This window comes from Cydia strobilella, chromosome 1, assembly GCF_947568885.1.
Source record: "Cydia strobilella chromosome 1, ilCydStro3.1, whole genome shotgun sequence".
Classification (NCBI taxonomy): Eukaryota; Metazoa; Arthropoda; class Insecta; order Lepidoptera; family Tortricidae; genus Cydia; species Cydia strobilella.
This window is the reverse complement of record NC_086041.1, coordinates 26,104,478-26,123,055: the sequence shown is the minus strand read 5'-3', so window position 1 is coordinate 26,123,055 and position 18,578 is coordinate 26,104,478. Positions and strand designations below refer to the sequence as shown.

Here is an 18,578-nt window from a genome sequence, read left to right as displayed (position 1 = left end):
CGGCCCGGACGCGGCCCGGTCTAACGTGAGTCATCCTTTACCGTTCGCTAAATTTTATTGTATGGAAAGTTTCATAGTTCTCTGCTGCTTGACGTTAATTAGTCTGTTAATTGTCGTTGGTCCAACTGGCGCTTAGTAGTATTCATTTATACAGCATGTGAACGTTAATTAGAATTACACCCGTCTATGGATGCTTAGATCGAAAAAAATAAGATATTTTACTTGTACTTCAATCTAGCCACTTGTCATGTCATTGGATTACTTAATATCTTAGGTATATTCTCGGGCTCATCAACCACTTTCCTTTAGTGTACAATATTGTATAATATTATCGCGATGGGGCAATTAGAAAATAGTTTACCTGCCATATCCGCGTAAATGTCTTCTAGCACATCGTACAACTCATTCCTCGTGGGGTTCAGCTGCCCACACGGGGGCTCAACGCAAAATGAGGCCCAGGGTTCCGCCTGTCAACAAAACCATGTTCTACATAAGCTTTTTGAGCAGACTTCTAGTCAAGTGTGAAATCTTAAGCCATACCTACTTAAATAAAGAAAAATACTTGTTTTATTTAAGTAAGTATCTTAAATAAAACAAGTATTTTTCTAAATTGTCTTGTAACTTTTATCGCGCACTGTAGGTTCCTAAGGTACCTACTTTTATCAAGACAGTCGTCTAAAACGTGTCTTAAACTTATCAAGACGGTTCTATAGACTAAGAACTAGCACTGGGAAACGGTGTGCAGTTTTAAGACCAACGAAACCCTCTAATTAGTTTTGTATTATATGACTATTACTTTATCCGGGGGTCTGGCAGCTGTTCATCATCAGTGAAGCAGACCAACAAAGGATTTTTAAAGAAATCTATAAAAACTGCAGCCCTTTCGTCTCATTAAAAACCGTTATTTTTATACTCAGTAAACAAAAGTATCAAAAACATGCGGATACGAAATTAAACCGTAACTTAATAGGAAAGCTAGGGGACGGCCGCTTCTTCATACAAACCACAGATTATATAATAGTTCTTACAAACGTAGTTCCCATTTTCCTCTCTACATTATAAAGAATATTTTTACATAATTCGATGTAACATATTAACCATAGCTATTAGGGGCATAGCTGTGGTTGACTTTTTTATTGTAAAAATTAGGAGCGGAAACAGATTTCAACAAATTTTTAAATGCTCCTAACTCTTAAAATAATTAAAAATGTAGGGGCATAGCTGTGGTTGATATACAACAAATTGTATCAAAAGTCAAAATATTTTCAATAGGTAATGTTAATATTCAGAGAGGAAAATGAGGACTACGTTTTTATGAAAAGGCGATTTCGTACGGGTCCTCCACTTTCATTCTAAATCGTAGTTCTTCGGTCGTAGTTACCTACCTTGAAGCAGACGGTGAGGTTCGTGTCCTGCCAGCCCTCGCCAACGTGCGCGGGCGCGTCGAACTCGGGCAGCACGCGCACGCCGCGCACGCGCCCGTACTCCACAACCTCGCGCATCGCGGCTGGAGTGTACACCTACAAGTACATAACGCGAACGGTTTGACTTTTTTATTGTAAAAATTAGGAGCGGAACAGATTTCAACAAATTTTGACTTTTTTTTGTAAAAATTAGGAGCGGAAACAGATTTAAATGCTCCTAACTCTTATTAGAACTTTTCTATTAATATTTTGTAATTCGATTTGTATTTTATTTTTCCTTCAACGATATTTGGGTAACAATTCTTATAAAAGAGTATTTTACCCTCCTAAGATTGGAATACCTAATATGTACCTAAAGTATTATAAAATGTTGTACCTTAGAAGAAGAATAAGCGCCATATTTCGAGAGCTCCGGTCTCCTCTCAGACACGAAGGGAAAGCTCTGGCTGTCCGTAATGTGCCAGTGGAACGTGTTCAACTTCACGGCGGCCATAGCATCTATTGGTAAAATATACTTCTGGTAATCAAATCATGGGTATAAAGATTGTATTATATATATTACATGGTATTCCACTATCAATATTATACTCTTTATGCAAGAGCCGACATCATCATGCCTCACGTTTGCAACGAATCTAAGACCCCCAACGCGTACTTTGTACGCGACTTGCTTTTTTGTAGGTAGGTATTCTATTAGATACGATATGAAATATCTGAATGTAAATATGAGGTATTTCACCTATAGTTTTCTTAATAGAGTCCACGGTATAATAGTTCCTTGCTGTATCGAGAAGCAGTCCTCGGTATGGGTAGACCGGATTATCCACAATGCTAACATCTCGAACAATCTGAAATTAAATCATTTACTTACAGAAAACCTACTTACAATAATAATAAAAAAAATCTTAACCTGCGGGAGATGCGCGTTATTCAATGCTACAGACATTGATAGACACCTAGAGCCATTGATTCTTCTAATTCCTCATCAACTTTAAATTTATTTATAATACAAAATACATTCATAAAGTGGTCGTACACTTTTGCAACAGGGTGAACACAGAGTTATTATTGGAAAAACGAGCGTGATTATTAATAAACAAACTAAATTCATATTTTAAAACTATGTGATTGATTGTTGATATGATATTATTACTCTCAGTGTAGGTATCTCGCTTGCGGTTATGATACATGATTGGTGCAATAGGTAAAGTGAGCGCGATACAAAGACGATGCATTTTAACCCTTAAATCGACAAAGGAAAAAAAAAATCTCAAAAAAACTGTGTTGGATCGTTTTTTTGGATTATTATGTGGCTGTTTATTGTAGATAAATCATGAAAAAAAAATCCATTTATAATAGTTTCGAAAAAAAAAACATGTCAAAAGTATGTTGGACGTTGCCAGGTTCGGCGTAAATAAAAAGATACGCCGCGTAATGAAAAGACGTCCAATATTTTGGACGTTGCCGAGTATACAGTAATTTATCGTTGTATAGATCGTATTTCAAAATTAGCATTTCAATTTTCAACGTTTTAAGTATAGAGATTTTCGAGCAGTTTCGAGTGAATATAGAACCACGAACCACGAGCGGAGCGGCAACGCAGCGCATGCCGCAATAGTGGCAGATTTCGGTTTATAACGTTATTATATCGTTTGACAAAATACCGCTAAATACCCTTATTTTTTCCTTAATTTACCGGTTAAAAATACCGGTTAAAATACCGGTATTTTATATTATTACTCGTAAAAAATATCGGTATGAAAGATAACGTTACGCAAAAATATCGGTAGTAGACTATTAGACTAATAATGCCAGTGCAGTTTATCAGTAAAGGACGACTCAAGTTAGACCGGACCGTGTCCGTGCCGGAGCTTCCGGCGCTTCGTTTTCTATGGAAAGCATCACGTGATCACCTGTCATGTCATAGAAAAGTAAGCGCCGGAAGCTCCGGCCCGGACACAGCCCGGTCTAACGTGAGTCATCCTTTACACGGCTAGACACTGCATTATGAATGTATGAAGCGTTTACAAAGACCACTATTTATGCAATTTTATCTGTAACTTGCTACGATTGCTTAAATTGCTACAATTCGAGTACATCTGAGTAATATCCTACACTATTTTACACAATAACAGGCCAGCTTTACTCCTAAAACTCAATTTATGAATATTTAAAAGTATAATAGTACAACTGAAACAATAAGTGGTCGCTTGCCTGTTTGTACAGGTGTCGCACTGGTGGCTGAAATTCGGCTCTCATTGCCATAGAAACCAAATTATTATTCACATCGACGGGACTTCATCGCGTAAAATAAGTTTATCTACGCACATATAATTAGTGCTCTAAAACGCGTTTTCAGAAACCGTAGGAAATGACCAGCATTATTAATAGTAATAATGCTAGTAATTCTCAACCAATTTTACTATGAGAACTTTCTTGTCTGTGGTAGTAGGTAAAATCTGGACTTTAAGGTGGTTCGATTTTCATACAAAATTCAATCTGCTTTAATTAAGACACTACACACTATTACTACAGAAATATTTGCTCATTTATCTACTTTCGAATATTCGTTTGCGCTAAATTAATAGAAAAACTTTGTTTCATACAGAAATCATACATAAATCAACGTAATTTTTTCATCAATTTTACGTATGTGTGTGTCACAAATGTCGTGTACAAATACGTTGCGTGCGGCGTTGCCACTCTATGACGTTGGCGACGTTGCCTGGCCGACCTGGCAGGATTTGCAGTGCCGTCATGTTTAGTGCATTTTTATTTGACAGTGTTGACACTGACACATAGGGTCATGTTTATTATGACATCAATTTGTTTGTATAAAGTGAAAATGATAGCAACGTCTAAATCAAGTTACAAAAATCATCGGTGTTCTGGTCCGCGAAAATCCAGAAAAATTCAGACTCAATTGAAGCGGAATTCATGATGGTGAAGTTTCGTCAGGTAGGTACAGTTTCATTCCTTCATTGTACATTGTAATTTTCTCGTGCCGATCTTTTTAGAAAATAATTCTCACTTCTTCCGTAATGGTAGATATAAGCAGTGAAAAATACCTATATAATGTAATTATTACTGTTTTGGTTGCCGAATAGTCAATGTGTCACTAACTCTAGGTTTTTTTAGGTATTGTGCAAAATGAAGAGGCATTCTTGGAAATAAAATGTTTTCCTTCATTAGCCAGAAAAAATCAGGACATACTGCAATAAAGTAAAGTAAAACATTTCCTGGGGATGAAAATTATGGAATTTTGTCTATGAATGAAAAACACAATTATTACTAGGTAAGTAAATGATAACTTTATTAGAATCCATATTGTTGCATCATCTTTCTTCCTATAACATTAGAGATTTTGTGCTATCATGATATTATTTTTCTTTCAGGTACAGGGACAACTACGGATAACAAATATGAAAAAATGTTATTTCATTTGTTGTGTGAATCCATCTACACCAACAAGACATCCACTGCTGGACATAGGCCTCCCCAGGGATCTCCACAACGACTGGTCTTGCAAGACCGGCCAAAATATCGAGAAATAAATAATATAAATAAACATGATAAATATCCCGTTTTCTATAATAGTTATAATTAGAAGGCCATGTTACTCACTGTACCTACTTGAATCCAAAAAAAAATATATAAAAAAAGTTTTAATTTTATTTTACAATTACTACTTTATTATTAGTACATTACGATACAAGTGCGAAAAGTAGGAAATTGGCAACGAGTGGCGATAAATTGAAACACGACCGAAGGAAGTGTTTTAATCGACACGAATTGCGAATTACCTTTCCGCACGTGTATTGTACAACGTTTTACAGTACATAATTATGGCCCTTTACATTTTCGACATATGCACGTATTGTACTAATTATCGCACTAGGGCGGTAACGTATATGTAGCACCATATGTACTAAAAAGTATTTTACAGTACATATGGTGCAACTTTCTCGCCCTAGTGCGTAAAGAGCACTTTTCATGCATATGTCGAAAGTTTAAAGGGCCATATGTACTGTAAAACGTTGTACGATACACGTGCGAATAGGTAATTCGCCACTCGTGTCGATTTAAAACACTCTCTGCGGTCGTGTTTTAATCTGTCGCCACTCTTTTCGAATTTTCTCTTTTCCGCACTTGTATCGTAAATAACTATTTCAAACTGCAAGGGTACGATGATAGATCTCAATTCAATATAATTTTGCAACATTTGGCATTATTAGGTTATAAATTGTATGGAGATGAAATCTATCATCGTACCCTTCCAGTTTGAAAAATACTATAGAGGCTGGGCAGTAGGGGATTATTATTATTTATTACAGTATTGGACCGTGAGCCAGGCGCAGATTTCGTCAGTCATCGCCTCCCGGGTGAAAACTCGTATAAAACGGGAGGCGATGACGCCGATGACTGAAAATAATTTTCTTTTTTACATGTTCATGTGACCAGCTGACGGTTTTTCCACAGCAATACAATCGGCTGACGATTTTGTTTATTCACAATAGCATCTAAACTATCATCTGACAAAGTATCAAGCGGGAGGCGATGACTATATAAATGTTTTTAGGGTTTCGTAGCCAAATGGCAAAAAACGGAACCCTTATGGATTCGTTATGTCTGTCTGTCTGTCCGTCCGTATGTCACAGCCACTTTTTTCGAAACTATACTGTTGAAACTTGGTTAGTAGATGTATTCTGTGGACCTCATTAAGATTTTCACACAAAATTAGAAAAAAACAATAAATTTTGGGGGCTCCCCATACTTAGAACTGAAACTCAAAAAAATTTTTTATCAAACCCATACGTGTGGGTATCTATGGATATAGGTTCTTCAAAAATGATATTGAGATTTCTAATATATTTTTTTTCTAAACTGAATAGTTTGCGCGAGAGACACTTCCAAAGTGGTAAAATGTGTGCCCCCCCCCCCCTCTCTTACTTTTAAAATAAGAGAATAATAAAACAAAAAAAATATATGATGTACATTACCATGCAAACTTCCACCGAAAATTGGTTTGAACGAGATCTAGTAAGTAGTTTTTTTTTGATACGTCATAAATCGTAAACCACAATTTACCTTTCACTCACGTTTCACATAAAAATAAATACAATGTTTAAATTGTGTAATGTACGGAACCGTCGGTGCGTGAGTCCGACTCGCACTTGGTCGGTTTTTATAGACTTTATTTGCTGCCATTCCTCAACCCACCAACGGAGCGGCAGCTGAGGTTACCGAGGGTTCATCATACATACTATACATAGCCGTTAACCACTATACGAGTTTTCGCCCGAGAAACGATTGGTCATGGAAATCTGTTCCTGGTCCGCGGACTGTAAGTATTTATATATATATATATTTTTATCTCTATAGGGCTGTATCTCCTAAACCGTGCGTCGCAGCGCAAAAATAATCAAATTTTCGTTCCCCTTTAGAAAACCCCTAATTAATATTTAAAAACAATACAAAAAAATCTTTTTAATGCTCAAAAAGTGCTACTTTTCGTGGCTGTTTAGCGTGCGGAAAGTTGGTTTTCGCGAACTAGTGCTTTTTACTTTTCCAATTTTTTTAAATTTATACTTGTTCCAATTCATGACTACTTATTGATGAGTGTTAATATTAGTTTCCATTAAACGTCGTAATCAACATAAAAACCTACTGTTAATGTAAAAATACGAAAAATATAGGTACATATTTCGTATTGTATTACTTACCTCTTCATCATTATAACACGTTTATTTTTTTATATTGAATATTGAACAACCGTTCTTAATAAGTTGTCTGAATGGAATGGAATGGAATAGCTATGGAAGGTAGAGGTAGGAATAGCTGCCCAAACGCCTGTCAACGAAGAGGCGTTTTTAGGGTTCCGTACCCAAAGGGCAAAAACGGGACCCTATTACTAAGACTCCGCTGTCCGTCTGTCCGTCCGTCTGTCCGTCTGTCTGTCTGTCTGTCTGTCACCAGGCTGTATCTCATGAACCGTGATAGCTAGATAGTTGAAATTTTCACAGATGATGTATTTCTGTTGCCGCTATAACAACAAATACTAAAAACAGAATAATATAAATATTTAAATGGGGCTCCCATACAACAAACGTGATTTTTTGCTGTTTTTTTCGTAATGGTACGGAACCCTTCGTGCGCGAGTCCGACTCGCACTTGGCCGGTTTTTTTTTCTTACTGCAGGCATGTTTTAAGTTTCCAAAGGCAACATTCGATATTGTTTTTCTTATTTTTTCGCAACTGTATTAAAAAACGTCGTTCGATGCACGTGCGGAAATGTCCAATGTAATGGCATACTTTCCGCACTAGCATCGAAATGTACTATTATAGACTGTATCTCCTAAACCGTGCGTCGAGCGCAAAAATAATCAAATTTTCGTTCCTCGTTAGGAACCCCTAATTAATATTTAAAAAACCCGGCCAAGTGCGAGTCGGACTCGCGTTCCAAGGGTTCCGTACATTACACAATTTAAACAATGTAATTTTTATGTGAAATGTGAGTGAAATGTCTTTATAAAACCCGTATTAGTGACCCGTGAGATGTATTTAAAAATCCGTAGGGGTCGGATCAAAAGCTAAGTAATTAAGTCCGACTCACGCTTGACTGCGATTTCTAATAAGTTTTCTTGTAATCTATAGGTAAAGATCTATTTTGTGTATTTTTTCAAAATTTTTGAACCAGTTAGTTTCGGAGATAAATGGGGGGAATGTTCATGGATAAAACCAAATACACTTGCACTTATATTACTATACCAGATATGAGATAAGTATCATGTAGGTACATGTACGTACCTATCTGCCGATAAAAAAAATGTGTTTCATATAGATTTATGCCTATAGATACCCACTAAATATTATCAGTTACGAGGACCTAAAAGATAACTTACCAAGAGATGATCTCTGATATCATCGTAAAGAATGAGCTGAGAAAGTGTTTCTAGGCCATGGCGCACTCCGAAGAACGACCCTCCAGTTATAAAGGCTTCCACTTTATCGTTGTTCCCGGATATTTTTAGTGTGTAGTTTTCACGCATGTCCAAGGAAAAATCTATAAATAAGTCGTTAAACAATGAATAAGTAAACTAACTGTAACATTTTAAAATACAGACCTAATGTTTATCTTACATAACTAATGTTAATCTTTGTTTAACCGTGTCGATTACGCTTGAATTTAATGTGATAAGCATAAAATTTCAGCGAGATACGACATAAGGAAATACAATCATAATTGCAGCGTATGGGTATTCAATGTATAAGGCGAAAGAAACGAAAATATATAGGTACACATTCATCCAAAATGTCCTTTCTCTCATTCCAGTCATTCCTTAAAAAACGTAAGACCGATATCGATTATATTAATATGTCGTCAAATTTATGAACTTTATAAAAAGACCCAGCATTAAAATTGCATATGCAAAGTTCAAAACAACGCGTTGAACAGCTCATGTCGTTGGCTTTGCTTATTTGAGTTCAACATCCCCAATGGCGATTTGAGAACCGGTCGACCGTATACATTTTAACATCGCTAAGTGATCTGATAGCTATTAGGTATTCTAATCCGATTCATTTGAACAAGAGATAATTAATCCTTAAATGAAATACAAGTTTCCTTCATGGAAGCAATTGTAGTTCGATAGTCGTTTATGATAAACAGTAAGTCAACTATGTCAGTTATCAGCTGTTACAGGCTACGGCCCAATGCGATGGCTTCATCGTATATCCTACCATCCATCATCTCATCTTAATTTAACGCTTTCCCGGTTAGATCCCAATCCCAAAAAACCTAAGTACTTTATCCTAAGAATAGACTGAAAGCGACTGCTATTTGACATTTTCTACCTATAGCGCCAACCAGACCTCTTTGGTATTAGTCCGGTTTTTCACACATTTCCTACATACATATTAAGAACACGACTTAATAGCGATAATTTCGGACCACCGGCTTATTAAAGTCGATGTTAGTAAGACCAGAAGCATAATCTGAGGGTTTTTAAATGGTTTTTAACCACATCTCTAACTGGCAATCCTATCTTTGAAATAGTTTCTCATACCGAACCGAATTCTTCGTAACTTGTAGCAACTACTTAGGTAAATATACGCGAACGAGTAATCAGAATATTTATCGGGTCAGTAAACTGTTATATTTTCTTTATTTCACAACAAACATTTACAATACAAATTTCATAATACAGATAATGTAAACTATACGAACCCCCGTTATTGGGATCCTGGTTGATAAGATGCACATCCAACATCTTGCCTTTGGTTTTCGGTGTCGCATCTTTGGGAATGGCTAGGGCCACAATACTGAGAAATCTCTGTAAAAACATATTTTATATTAATTCATTTAAGTATTTTGCCCAGCCGGATTAGCATTGCTATCCAGCGGGGCAATGCGGCCAGCCTTCTGGGCACCCTACCGAGCGAATTCGACTTAAGCCAAATTTTTTATTTATAAGTTTTTTAATTTTTAAGTGTTTGTGTTAATAACAAATAAAATAAACCATTTGAAAACTAGAATGGTTATTTAAGTATCTACCCACAAGCCTTTTTTGCACTCTAGACAGTGTAGAGAGACACGACAGTAGTATAGGTATGTACTTAGTAGTTTTCAACAGCAACAGCATTTGGTAAATACATCATTGACCTGATAATATTCACACTATTAACAATCATCAGTTTATCATTAAGTAATACTTAGGTCCAATTATGAACCTGAAGATGTCATTCATTATACCTACTCGTACTTGTACCGTCGTCGACACCTACGTACTTAAAAAAATAAAAACAACCAATGTCTCCCTTGCCATTGCTTGCGTCTCCATACCGGATTAAAAATCGAAATTTCCTTATCGCCCTTGCATATTCGAGCGATAGAGAGGTGTAGATATAATCCTGATTTTTGGTGTCCGCGGCAGGCCCACATAATTATGTGGCAGGAGCGCTGGTGATTTCATTTGTTTGTCTATAATAACTAGTAATTATTAGATTTTTTTCCACCTTGTTTCATCAATCTCAGATAACTATGATCGGTAAGTAGGTACCTGAAAAGCTGCCTGCATCAGTTTGTCTGTCTCACCATGCCGTTCGATCTTCATCTCGATGCTGTTCAGGTTGATCTTGGAGAGGAAGTTACCGAGATCCGTGTCGCCGGTGGGCCTTGGCCAGAGGAGACCTGAAAATAGTGCTATTATAGACTCTATATTTGTGGTTTAGTCTACAGACCTAACTTGGCTAAATTAAGAAGTTTATTGGAAATCATATACATATATCGAATGCCGTTACACTGTAGCACACTGTAGTAATTAGTAATACTCGTATTATGACGGATTTCGCGAGCTGCAAGATAAAAGCTAATATGATATATTTCAGACCTACATATTCCGCCATTGCCAGTAGGTAATGGAATTAAAAGGATAGGTTACCATATTCGTTGCAGAACATTTTGCAGGCCTCCAAGCTCAGGGCGGGTTCCTTGTTCTTGGGGTCATAGCGTGTCTTGAGACACTTGCCGCTGTCGCACACCCATTTGTACTCGTCGGCCGCGTCGCTGCGAACACGCTAATGTCAAAGGTGCAAAATAGCGCAGATAATATCTCAAAATAGTATCAATAGTTATGGGTCCCGGTTTCGGCACTAAGCCCGTAAACATCCATTTTTATTTAACGAACGACGACTTTTAAAGTGAGAACAACCCCGACGAAAGCGCAAAAATAGTATCGTAGTTTTCTATAAATAGGGCAGCCATATTTTTTACAATTTCGATGTAGATCTCACAGATCTTAGACGCATGACGTATACCCTTAGAGCGTATATTTTTTTCATTTTACTTCCTTCCTACATCCGATATCGGATCCGACAATGTGAAAACGCTTTTATACTCGTACATTCTAGATCATACTCATACTCATACTCATTTATTTATAATAATATTTCATATTACACGTCATAATTGGATTTACATAATATATTCAATTCATTCAAATAATCATTAATTAAATTAAAGTAAAATAATACAATATAAAAATAATCAACACATTTCAAATTTCCAATAATTAATAAAAATACAAAATATAAAATTAAATTAAGATTGAAGATTGTAGCTGATCCCATAGAGTAAGTCAATCACACCCTAAAATTTGTAAAACTCTTTACCGGCCTCACCCCTAATTTAGCATCGTATCTTATATTATTTTTAGTATAATATGAATAATATCTATCGCATCGCATCGCTTTCGTCAAAACTAGTGCCTACGCCAATTCTTGGGATTAGTTGCCAAGCGGACCCCAGGCTCCCATGGAGCCGTGGCAAAATGCCGGGACAACGCGAGGAAGATGATGATGATCTATCGCATCACGCTTTGTTTCGTATCTATTAGACTGGTTATTTTATGGTAGAGCGGATGCGGATGTGATATTATTACGGTCCTAATATTTAATAACAAATAAATTTTAATATTGTCTTCGGTTACCGCGATAGTTACTCATGAAATAAAACTATGAAAACGGATTATATCGCGTATATTGAATTTATAATACATCCCGACGTTTCGAACCCTTTACAGCGTTCGTGGTCAACGGGTGACTGAGGAAAAATTACAAAGTGCAAAAATACCCACATACTAAAATAATGAACAATCATAGACTATAAACTTTAAGGCTGATTGTACATGCAAAATCGGTTCATAAGGCTAGTTACACACTACAATTATTTTCAAGTAAAGATATATATATATATACGCGATAAAAACTACGCCGGCTCCAACCCTACCACGGACCCGTATTCCCTCCTAAATTGTAGGAGGGTATCCCAATATGGGACCGGCAACAAACTCGGCGGGACACATCTTTTCAAAATTCTTTTCTTTTTCTTTTCGTTTTTTTGTTGCCGGTCCCATATTGGGATACCCTCCTAAAATTTAGGAGGGAATTAAATCTTCTCGGGTCCATGGTGTAGGGTTGGAGCCGGCGTAGTTTTTATCGCGTATATATATATATATATCTTTACTTGAAAATAATTGTAGTGTATAACTAGCCTTATGAACCGATTTTGCATGTACAACCAGCCTTAAAGTTTATAGTCTATGATTGTTCATTATTTTAGTATGTGGGTATTTTTGCATTTTGTAATTTTTCCTCAGTCACCCGTTGACCACGAACGCTGTAAAGGGTTCGAAACGTCGGGATGTATTATAAATTCAATATACGCGATATAATCCGTTTTCATAGTTTTATTTCATAAATAAATTTTAATTCAGTTTGTTGCTATTTATCAAGACAATATTATAGATATGATATTATCAATATGATTATGATTATAATACTAAATAATAAAGGATGACTCACGTTAGACCGGGCCGTGTCCGGGCCGGAGCTTCCGGCGCTTCGTTTTCTATGGAAAGCGTCACGTGATCACCTGTCATGTCATAGAAAAGTATGCGCCGGAAGCTCCGGCCCGGACACGGCCCGGTCTAACGTGAGTCATCCTTGAATTGATGGATGTGGTGAAGATAACGATAACGAGTTATATGTCCACGAGGACATATAACTTTTTATTGCATAGCGTGCCAATGCTGGGCCGGTAGGAGATACCTTTCTTTAAACAATTGGCCAATAGCATGTCGGGTCATGCTCAGTTACCATTCTGATGTCAGAATAGGCTAAACGGGGGTTATTAGTAAGTATCATGTAAGTACATTACAAGGAAAAGAAAGTACTTTCGCAGCGCTTTGTACGTATTTTTACTAAGAAAAGAAGACTGTTGTAAATTGTTGAGCAATACACTTTTCGTCAGTCGCGACACACGTGACATCTAGTGTCATGTAGCAGTACTGCTAAATCCGCTACTTGACGCTAGATATAGACTACGAAAATAATAAGCGTTTTGGTAACAAAACTGATATATGGAGTGAGCACTCTATGCTTACTTATTTCTCTATGGGACATACTCATCTGTCCCCGGCACAACACAGCTGCATTTCGTGGCAGTTTTAGATATTCCGCCACGACATGCTGAAAAAATATACCGCCGCCCATACGAAACTCGCATTCAATTTTGTCTTTTTAAGTGAAATACAAAAAGTATATTTTAAATTTAAAGAAATCTTCTCAAAGATTATTTCCGAAAATACTCACTTTTATCAAAAAGTGGTTGTTGAAGATCCTTAGTCATTTTGAAAGACCTATCCAATGTTGCCCCGCACCATTGGGTTAAAGCGAAAAAAAAAACACATTGTATGGGAGGTACCATAAAAAAAAAAAATTTTTCTACTGTTTATTTCACCGTTCTTTTGCTATGCATGATTTATGTATCCATGCCAAATTACAGCTTTCTACCACTATTAACGATCACGGAGCAAAGCCGTGGATGACCGGACAGACGGACATGGCGAAACTATAAGGGTTCCTAGTTGACTACGGAAACCTAAAAAACCGGCCAAGTGCGAGTCGAACTCGCTCACCGAGGGTTCCGTACATTACATTATTTTAACAATGTATTTTTTATGTGAAACGTGACGTGAGTGAAAGGTAAATTGCGGTTTACGATTTATGACGTATTAAAAAAAACTACTTACTAGATCTCGTTCAAACCAATTTTCGGTGGAAGTTTGCATGGTAATGTACATCATATATTTTTTTCAGTTTTATCATTCTCTTATTTTAGAAGTTACAGGGGTGGGGGGGACACATTTTACCACTTTGGAAGTGTCTCTCGCGCAAACTATTCAGTTTAGAAAAAAATGATATTAGAAACCTCTATATCATTTCGGAAGACCTCCATAGATACCCCACACGTATGGGTTTGATGAAAAAAATATTTTTGAGTTTCAGTTCCAAGTATGAAGAACCCCCAAAATTTATAATTTTTTTTCTATTTTTGAAAATCTTAATGCGGTTCACAGAATACATCTACTTACCAAGTTACAACAGTATAAGTTCTTATAGTTTCGGAAAAAAGTGGCTGTGACATACGAACGGACAGATAGACAGACAGACCCCCCCCCCTGTAACTTCTAAAATAAGAGAATGATAAAACTGAAAAAAACCGGCCAAGTGCGAGTCGGACTCGCGCACGAAGGGTTCCGTACCATTACGGAAAAAAACAGCAAAAAAATCACGTTTGTTGTATGGGAGCCCCATTTAAATATTTATATTATTCTGTTTTTAGTATTTGTTGTTATAGCGGCAACAGAGATACATCATCTGTGAAAATTTCAACTGTCTAGCTATCACGGCTCATGAGATACAGCCTGGTGACAGACAGACAGACAGACGGACAGCGGAGTCTTAGTAATAGGGTCCCGTTTTTAATACCCTTTGGGTACGGAACCCAGAACGCGGAACATATGATGTACCCTTTGTAGCCTTTAGTCATTCATTAATAGCGGTGCAGTGTTGTTTATCATCCTATATTGTGTTTAACCAGTTAATGAAACTGAACTAATCGCGTCGATTTATGTCCATAGTCATCAAGTCAACATCATTCGGCCAAGACGTCATCGGAAGATCGTTCGATCAATTAGGCATTATCTGATCATCCGTTTGGAATTAAGAGGCTAATTATGAAGACAAATTGGTGCTGATTATGCCTTAGGTCAACCTTAACAACAACGGAGCTGTTTCATCATCATCATAAATTTAAGAGCTGCGCTTTTGTCGGTGGAGCAATCCCCAGGCATGACACGACATTCACTTCATCTTCACTTGATCCATGTATGCCTTCTTGGCTTTCCTCTCTTTCTCCTTCCTTTGACTTTCCCTTTCCACTGCTCTCATTAAGTTGTTACTTCTTACTCCCCCGAATTTACCTTCTAATTATTACGAATGTGTGTTAAGACGCAAAAACATGATAAAAACCGTAGCAAAAAGTAAAAAAAATTGGCACACAGATAATTTATATCGATATAAGATACTTTTCATCCTAATCTTCTATAAAATGGGGGTTGAAAGTTAGTATAAATAGGAGTAGGAGTACTTAGGGGTGGGGTCAGGAGGCAGTTTAACGACATGACGCAAGCAGGGGCTATATTGAGTAAGGTTAACTTTTTTAGGGTTCCGTAGCCGAATGGCGAAAAACGGAACCCTTATGGATTCGTCATGTCTGTCTGTCTGTCCGTCCGTATGTCACAGCCACTTTTTTCCGAAACTATAAGAACTATACTGTTGAAACTTGGTAAGTAGATGTATTCTGTGAACTGCATTAAGATTTTCACACAATAATAGAAAAAAAAACAATAAATTTTGGGGATCCCCATACTTAGAACTGACAGTCAAAAAAATTTTTTTTTATCAAACCCACACGTATGAGGTATCCATGGATAGGTCTTCAAAAATGATATTGAGGTTTCTAATATCATTTTTTCTCACCTCGGCAGCTCGAACAAGCCTATTTTCGTCACTCCCTGGAGTGAGGAAAGTGCGACTTTCCTCACTCCAGGGAGTGAAACAAAGTAGCTTTTTAATTTAGTGAAGGCCATGAACTGCCACTTCATACTTTTATTACTTTTTTTTCTGTATTATTCTATGTAATTCGAAATGCATTTTACCCTTTAATATGTTCTCACTACTGAGGTGAAAAATTATGTGTGCAACACGAGAACAATAGTTATTTGTTATACAAGGGTGCAAAGTTGTATTTTACCCGCGAGTGTAGAATTGAAACACGAGCAAGCGTAAGGATTCTATAGGTGAACCACGAGCGAAGCGAGTGGTTCTAAAATAGAATCCTGAGCGTAGCGAGTGTTTCAACACACGAGAAGTAAAATACATTTGCGCCCGTGTGTAACACAAAACTTTTCACCTCACTATAGCGAGGAAAGTGCAACATCCACAGGCGTTAGATCATCTTCATCACTGGAATCACTCATTTCTTTACGATATTATAACAGAAAACTCTGGAAGTTGTGTATTTTTACGCGAGTCGGTGAGAAAAGGTTTTAAGTAAAAAAATTGTTGACAATGTTGACATTTCTGATGTATGAATGACATTTCTGATGTATGAAATGTCAACGATGCGTTTTGAAATTGCTTCGACTCAACTTGTGCGTTCAGAATTATATTTATTATCATTATAAAAAAAAAAAGTTTCTTATGGAATTTTAAGGTTTATGACTTAAAATCATTAAATAAAGCTAAATTTGGTATTTTTTATTAGATTCTCAAACCATTTATTTAATGATAATTAATATCGAACGAACCATTATCATGAGCGTTTTACGTTTTGTTATCTGTCAAGCTACATAAACACGCTCCATCCAAGGTCAAATTACTTTCCCCACTAGTGGATAAAACGCGTTTTTCCCCGCTTGTATTGAAGGATAAACGACAACTTTCCGAGCTAGTGAGGGGAAAAGTTATTTTACATCTCGTTTCTCATCTGTTTATTTTGGTCCCTCGCTACGCTCATGATTTAAACTTAGAATCACTCGCTTCGCTCGTGATTCAATTATAGAATCTTTCGCTTTCTTGGGACTCAAAATAAACACTCGCAAACTCAAAAATGCGCGTTTTCCCAGTGATAAGACCTAGCTAGATCGATTTTTCGCCCCCGAAAACCCCCATATAGCAAATTTCATCGAAATCGTTAGAGCCGTTTCCGAGATCCCCGAAATATATAAATATATATACATATAATCCATATATAAAAGAACTGCTCGTTTAAAGTTATAAGATTATGTATTAGTAGTTATTTATGTTACAAGTTACATGTATTTAGAAACTTACCAAATTATAACAAGCGCTATTTGAATAGCGCAAACTATTAATAACCTATCTAGCCACATCATATCTGAAACAAAGAAAAACAACGTTAGTTTTAGCAATTTAGGATGCGCCTACTTACTTGGGCATCGCTTAGGACATTGATATATATTATATATTAACATTGATATATTAACATTACGTCATTACGTAAATACGTGTTAAATATTACATAGAATCTAATTGTATTTATTCATCATTAAGGCCACCATTATATAATAAGAACATCTGTTTAAATGGTTTATTTGTATAGTCAAGGGCAAAAACATGTAGACATTTTCATAAATTAATATTCTCTCGACATTGCTGCAGAGATAACTGGCCCCCCTGCATAGAAATTTGTTCACAAGGGGGTTAACTATCTCTGGATGGATTAGACTTGCAAGAGATAGGGAGAAATGGCAATCTTTAGAGGCCTTTGCCGAAAGACAAGCTGTCAATTTTATACTATCTTAGGAGTCGCCCGAAGTGACCGAACCTAGCCACCGACGCCATACAAAGTTAAACGCTCTCATTCCGAATAACATTTTGACATGAACATTCAAATAACATATATCGTAATCAAATCGTAACAATGTCTGTAGTAGTTTTCAATTCAATTCAATTATTTATTTCAGGCAAATGCCCATATAATTTGTTAGTAATACAATTAAATTAATCTTAATATGCTAATGTTAGTAAACACACATTAAATTACAAATAAAAATATATATCACATTTAACTATTTACATAATGAAGACTGCCACATTCCACGTTTTCGTTGTTATAATATTGGTTCTTTGTGTTAACATAGAAATTAGTGCGAGTAGGTAGAAGTGTTACATGCAAAACTTCCACTCGCTCTATTTTCTTTGTATAACAATTTTTAGCAATGAAAACTAGTAGAGTCGGGCCAAGCTAACTCTGCGTGGCATTTGCAATTACAAAGTGTGACAATGTCATCATTACAGGCAAATTTCTGTGAAAATGTGGCGTTTTAATATATGTATAATGATACTCTTACACTTTGTTCTGTCCAACTCGGTGCAAAGTTAGGTTACACTGACTCTACGGACGGACTCCAGACCTAGATATATACGTATTACTTAAATGTTCGTGGCAAGTTTGATAAGAGCGTAACTTGGATTGTAATTATGGGAGCGGATTTTTGGCGGCAAGTTCGTGTGATTCTCAACGTAAAATTAATATAAATTTATGGAATACGACGGTGAACGTACATGTATGTAGGTACTTTAACACGCGTATTCTCTACTATTTTCAAAGATTATTGCCAATTTAATAGCTGGTTTTACGATAAATTGGCAAGTATACTAGCTACCTACATATACTACAGTAAGCAACATTTTAGGCACAGTAAATCTAAGGTGAGCACGCTACAT

The 18,578-nt window shown here is 36.5% G+C and overlaps 2 protein-coding genes across 4 annotated transcripts in view; one reads left to right on the top strand and one right to left on the bottom strand.

The window, feature by feature from the left end:
* LOC134755424 (transcription activator GAGA-like) overlaps positions 1-18,578 on the top strand; it is a 470,096-nt gene that overhangs the window by 427,019 nt on the left and 24,499 nt on the right. The window lies entirely within an intron of this gene.
* The window catches only part of LOC134742570 (chitooligosaccharidolytic beta-N-acetylglucosaminidase), a 43,066-nt gene that overhangs the window by 10,772 nt on the left and 13,716 nt on the right, over positions 1-18,578 (bottom strand). For 2 of the 3 annotated variants that reach the window (XM_063675786.1, XM_063675798.1), the window contains exons 2-10: positions 17,163-17,226; positions 10,865-10,989; positions 10,484-10,614; positions 9,652-9,757; positions 8,327-8,487; positions 2,164-2,272; positions 1,801-1,922; positions 1,386-1,520; positions 362-467 (exon numbers count right to left, since the gene is read on the bottom strand). In XM_063675786.1, the coding sequence (XP_063531856.1) occupies positions 362-467; positions 1,386-1,520; positions 1,801-1,922; positions 2,164-2,272; positions 8,327-8,487; positions 9,652-9,757; positions 10,484-10,614; positions 10,865-10,989; positions 17,163-17,224 (1,057 nt within the window). In that variant the 5' untranslated portion in view covers positions 17,225-17,226. Of the gene's footprint in view, positions 1-361; positions 468-1,385; positions 1,521-1,800; positions 1,923-2,163; positions 2,273-8,326; positions 8,488-9,651; positions 9,758-10,483; positions 10,615-10,864; positions 10,990-17,162; positions 17,228-18,578 lie in introns of all 3 variants that reach the window. The other variant, XM_063675794.1, reaches the window with a different exon arrangement.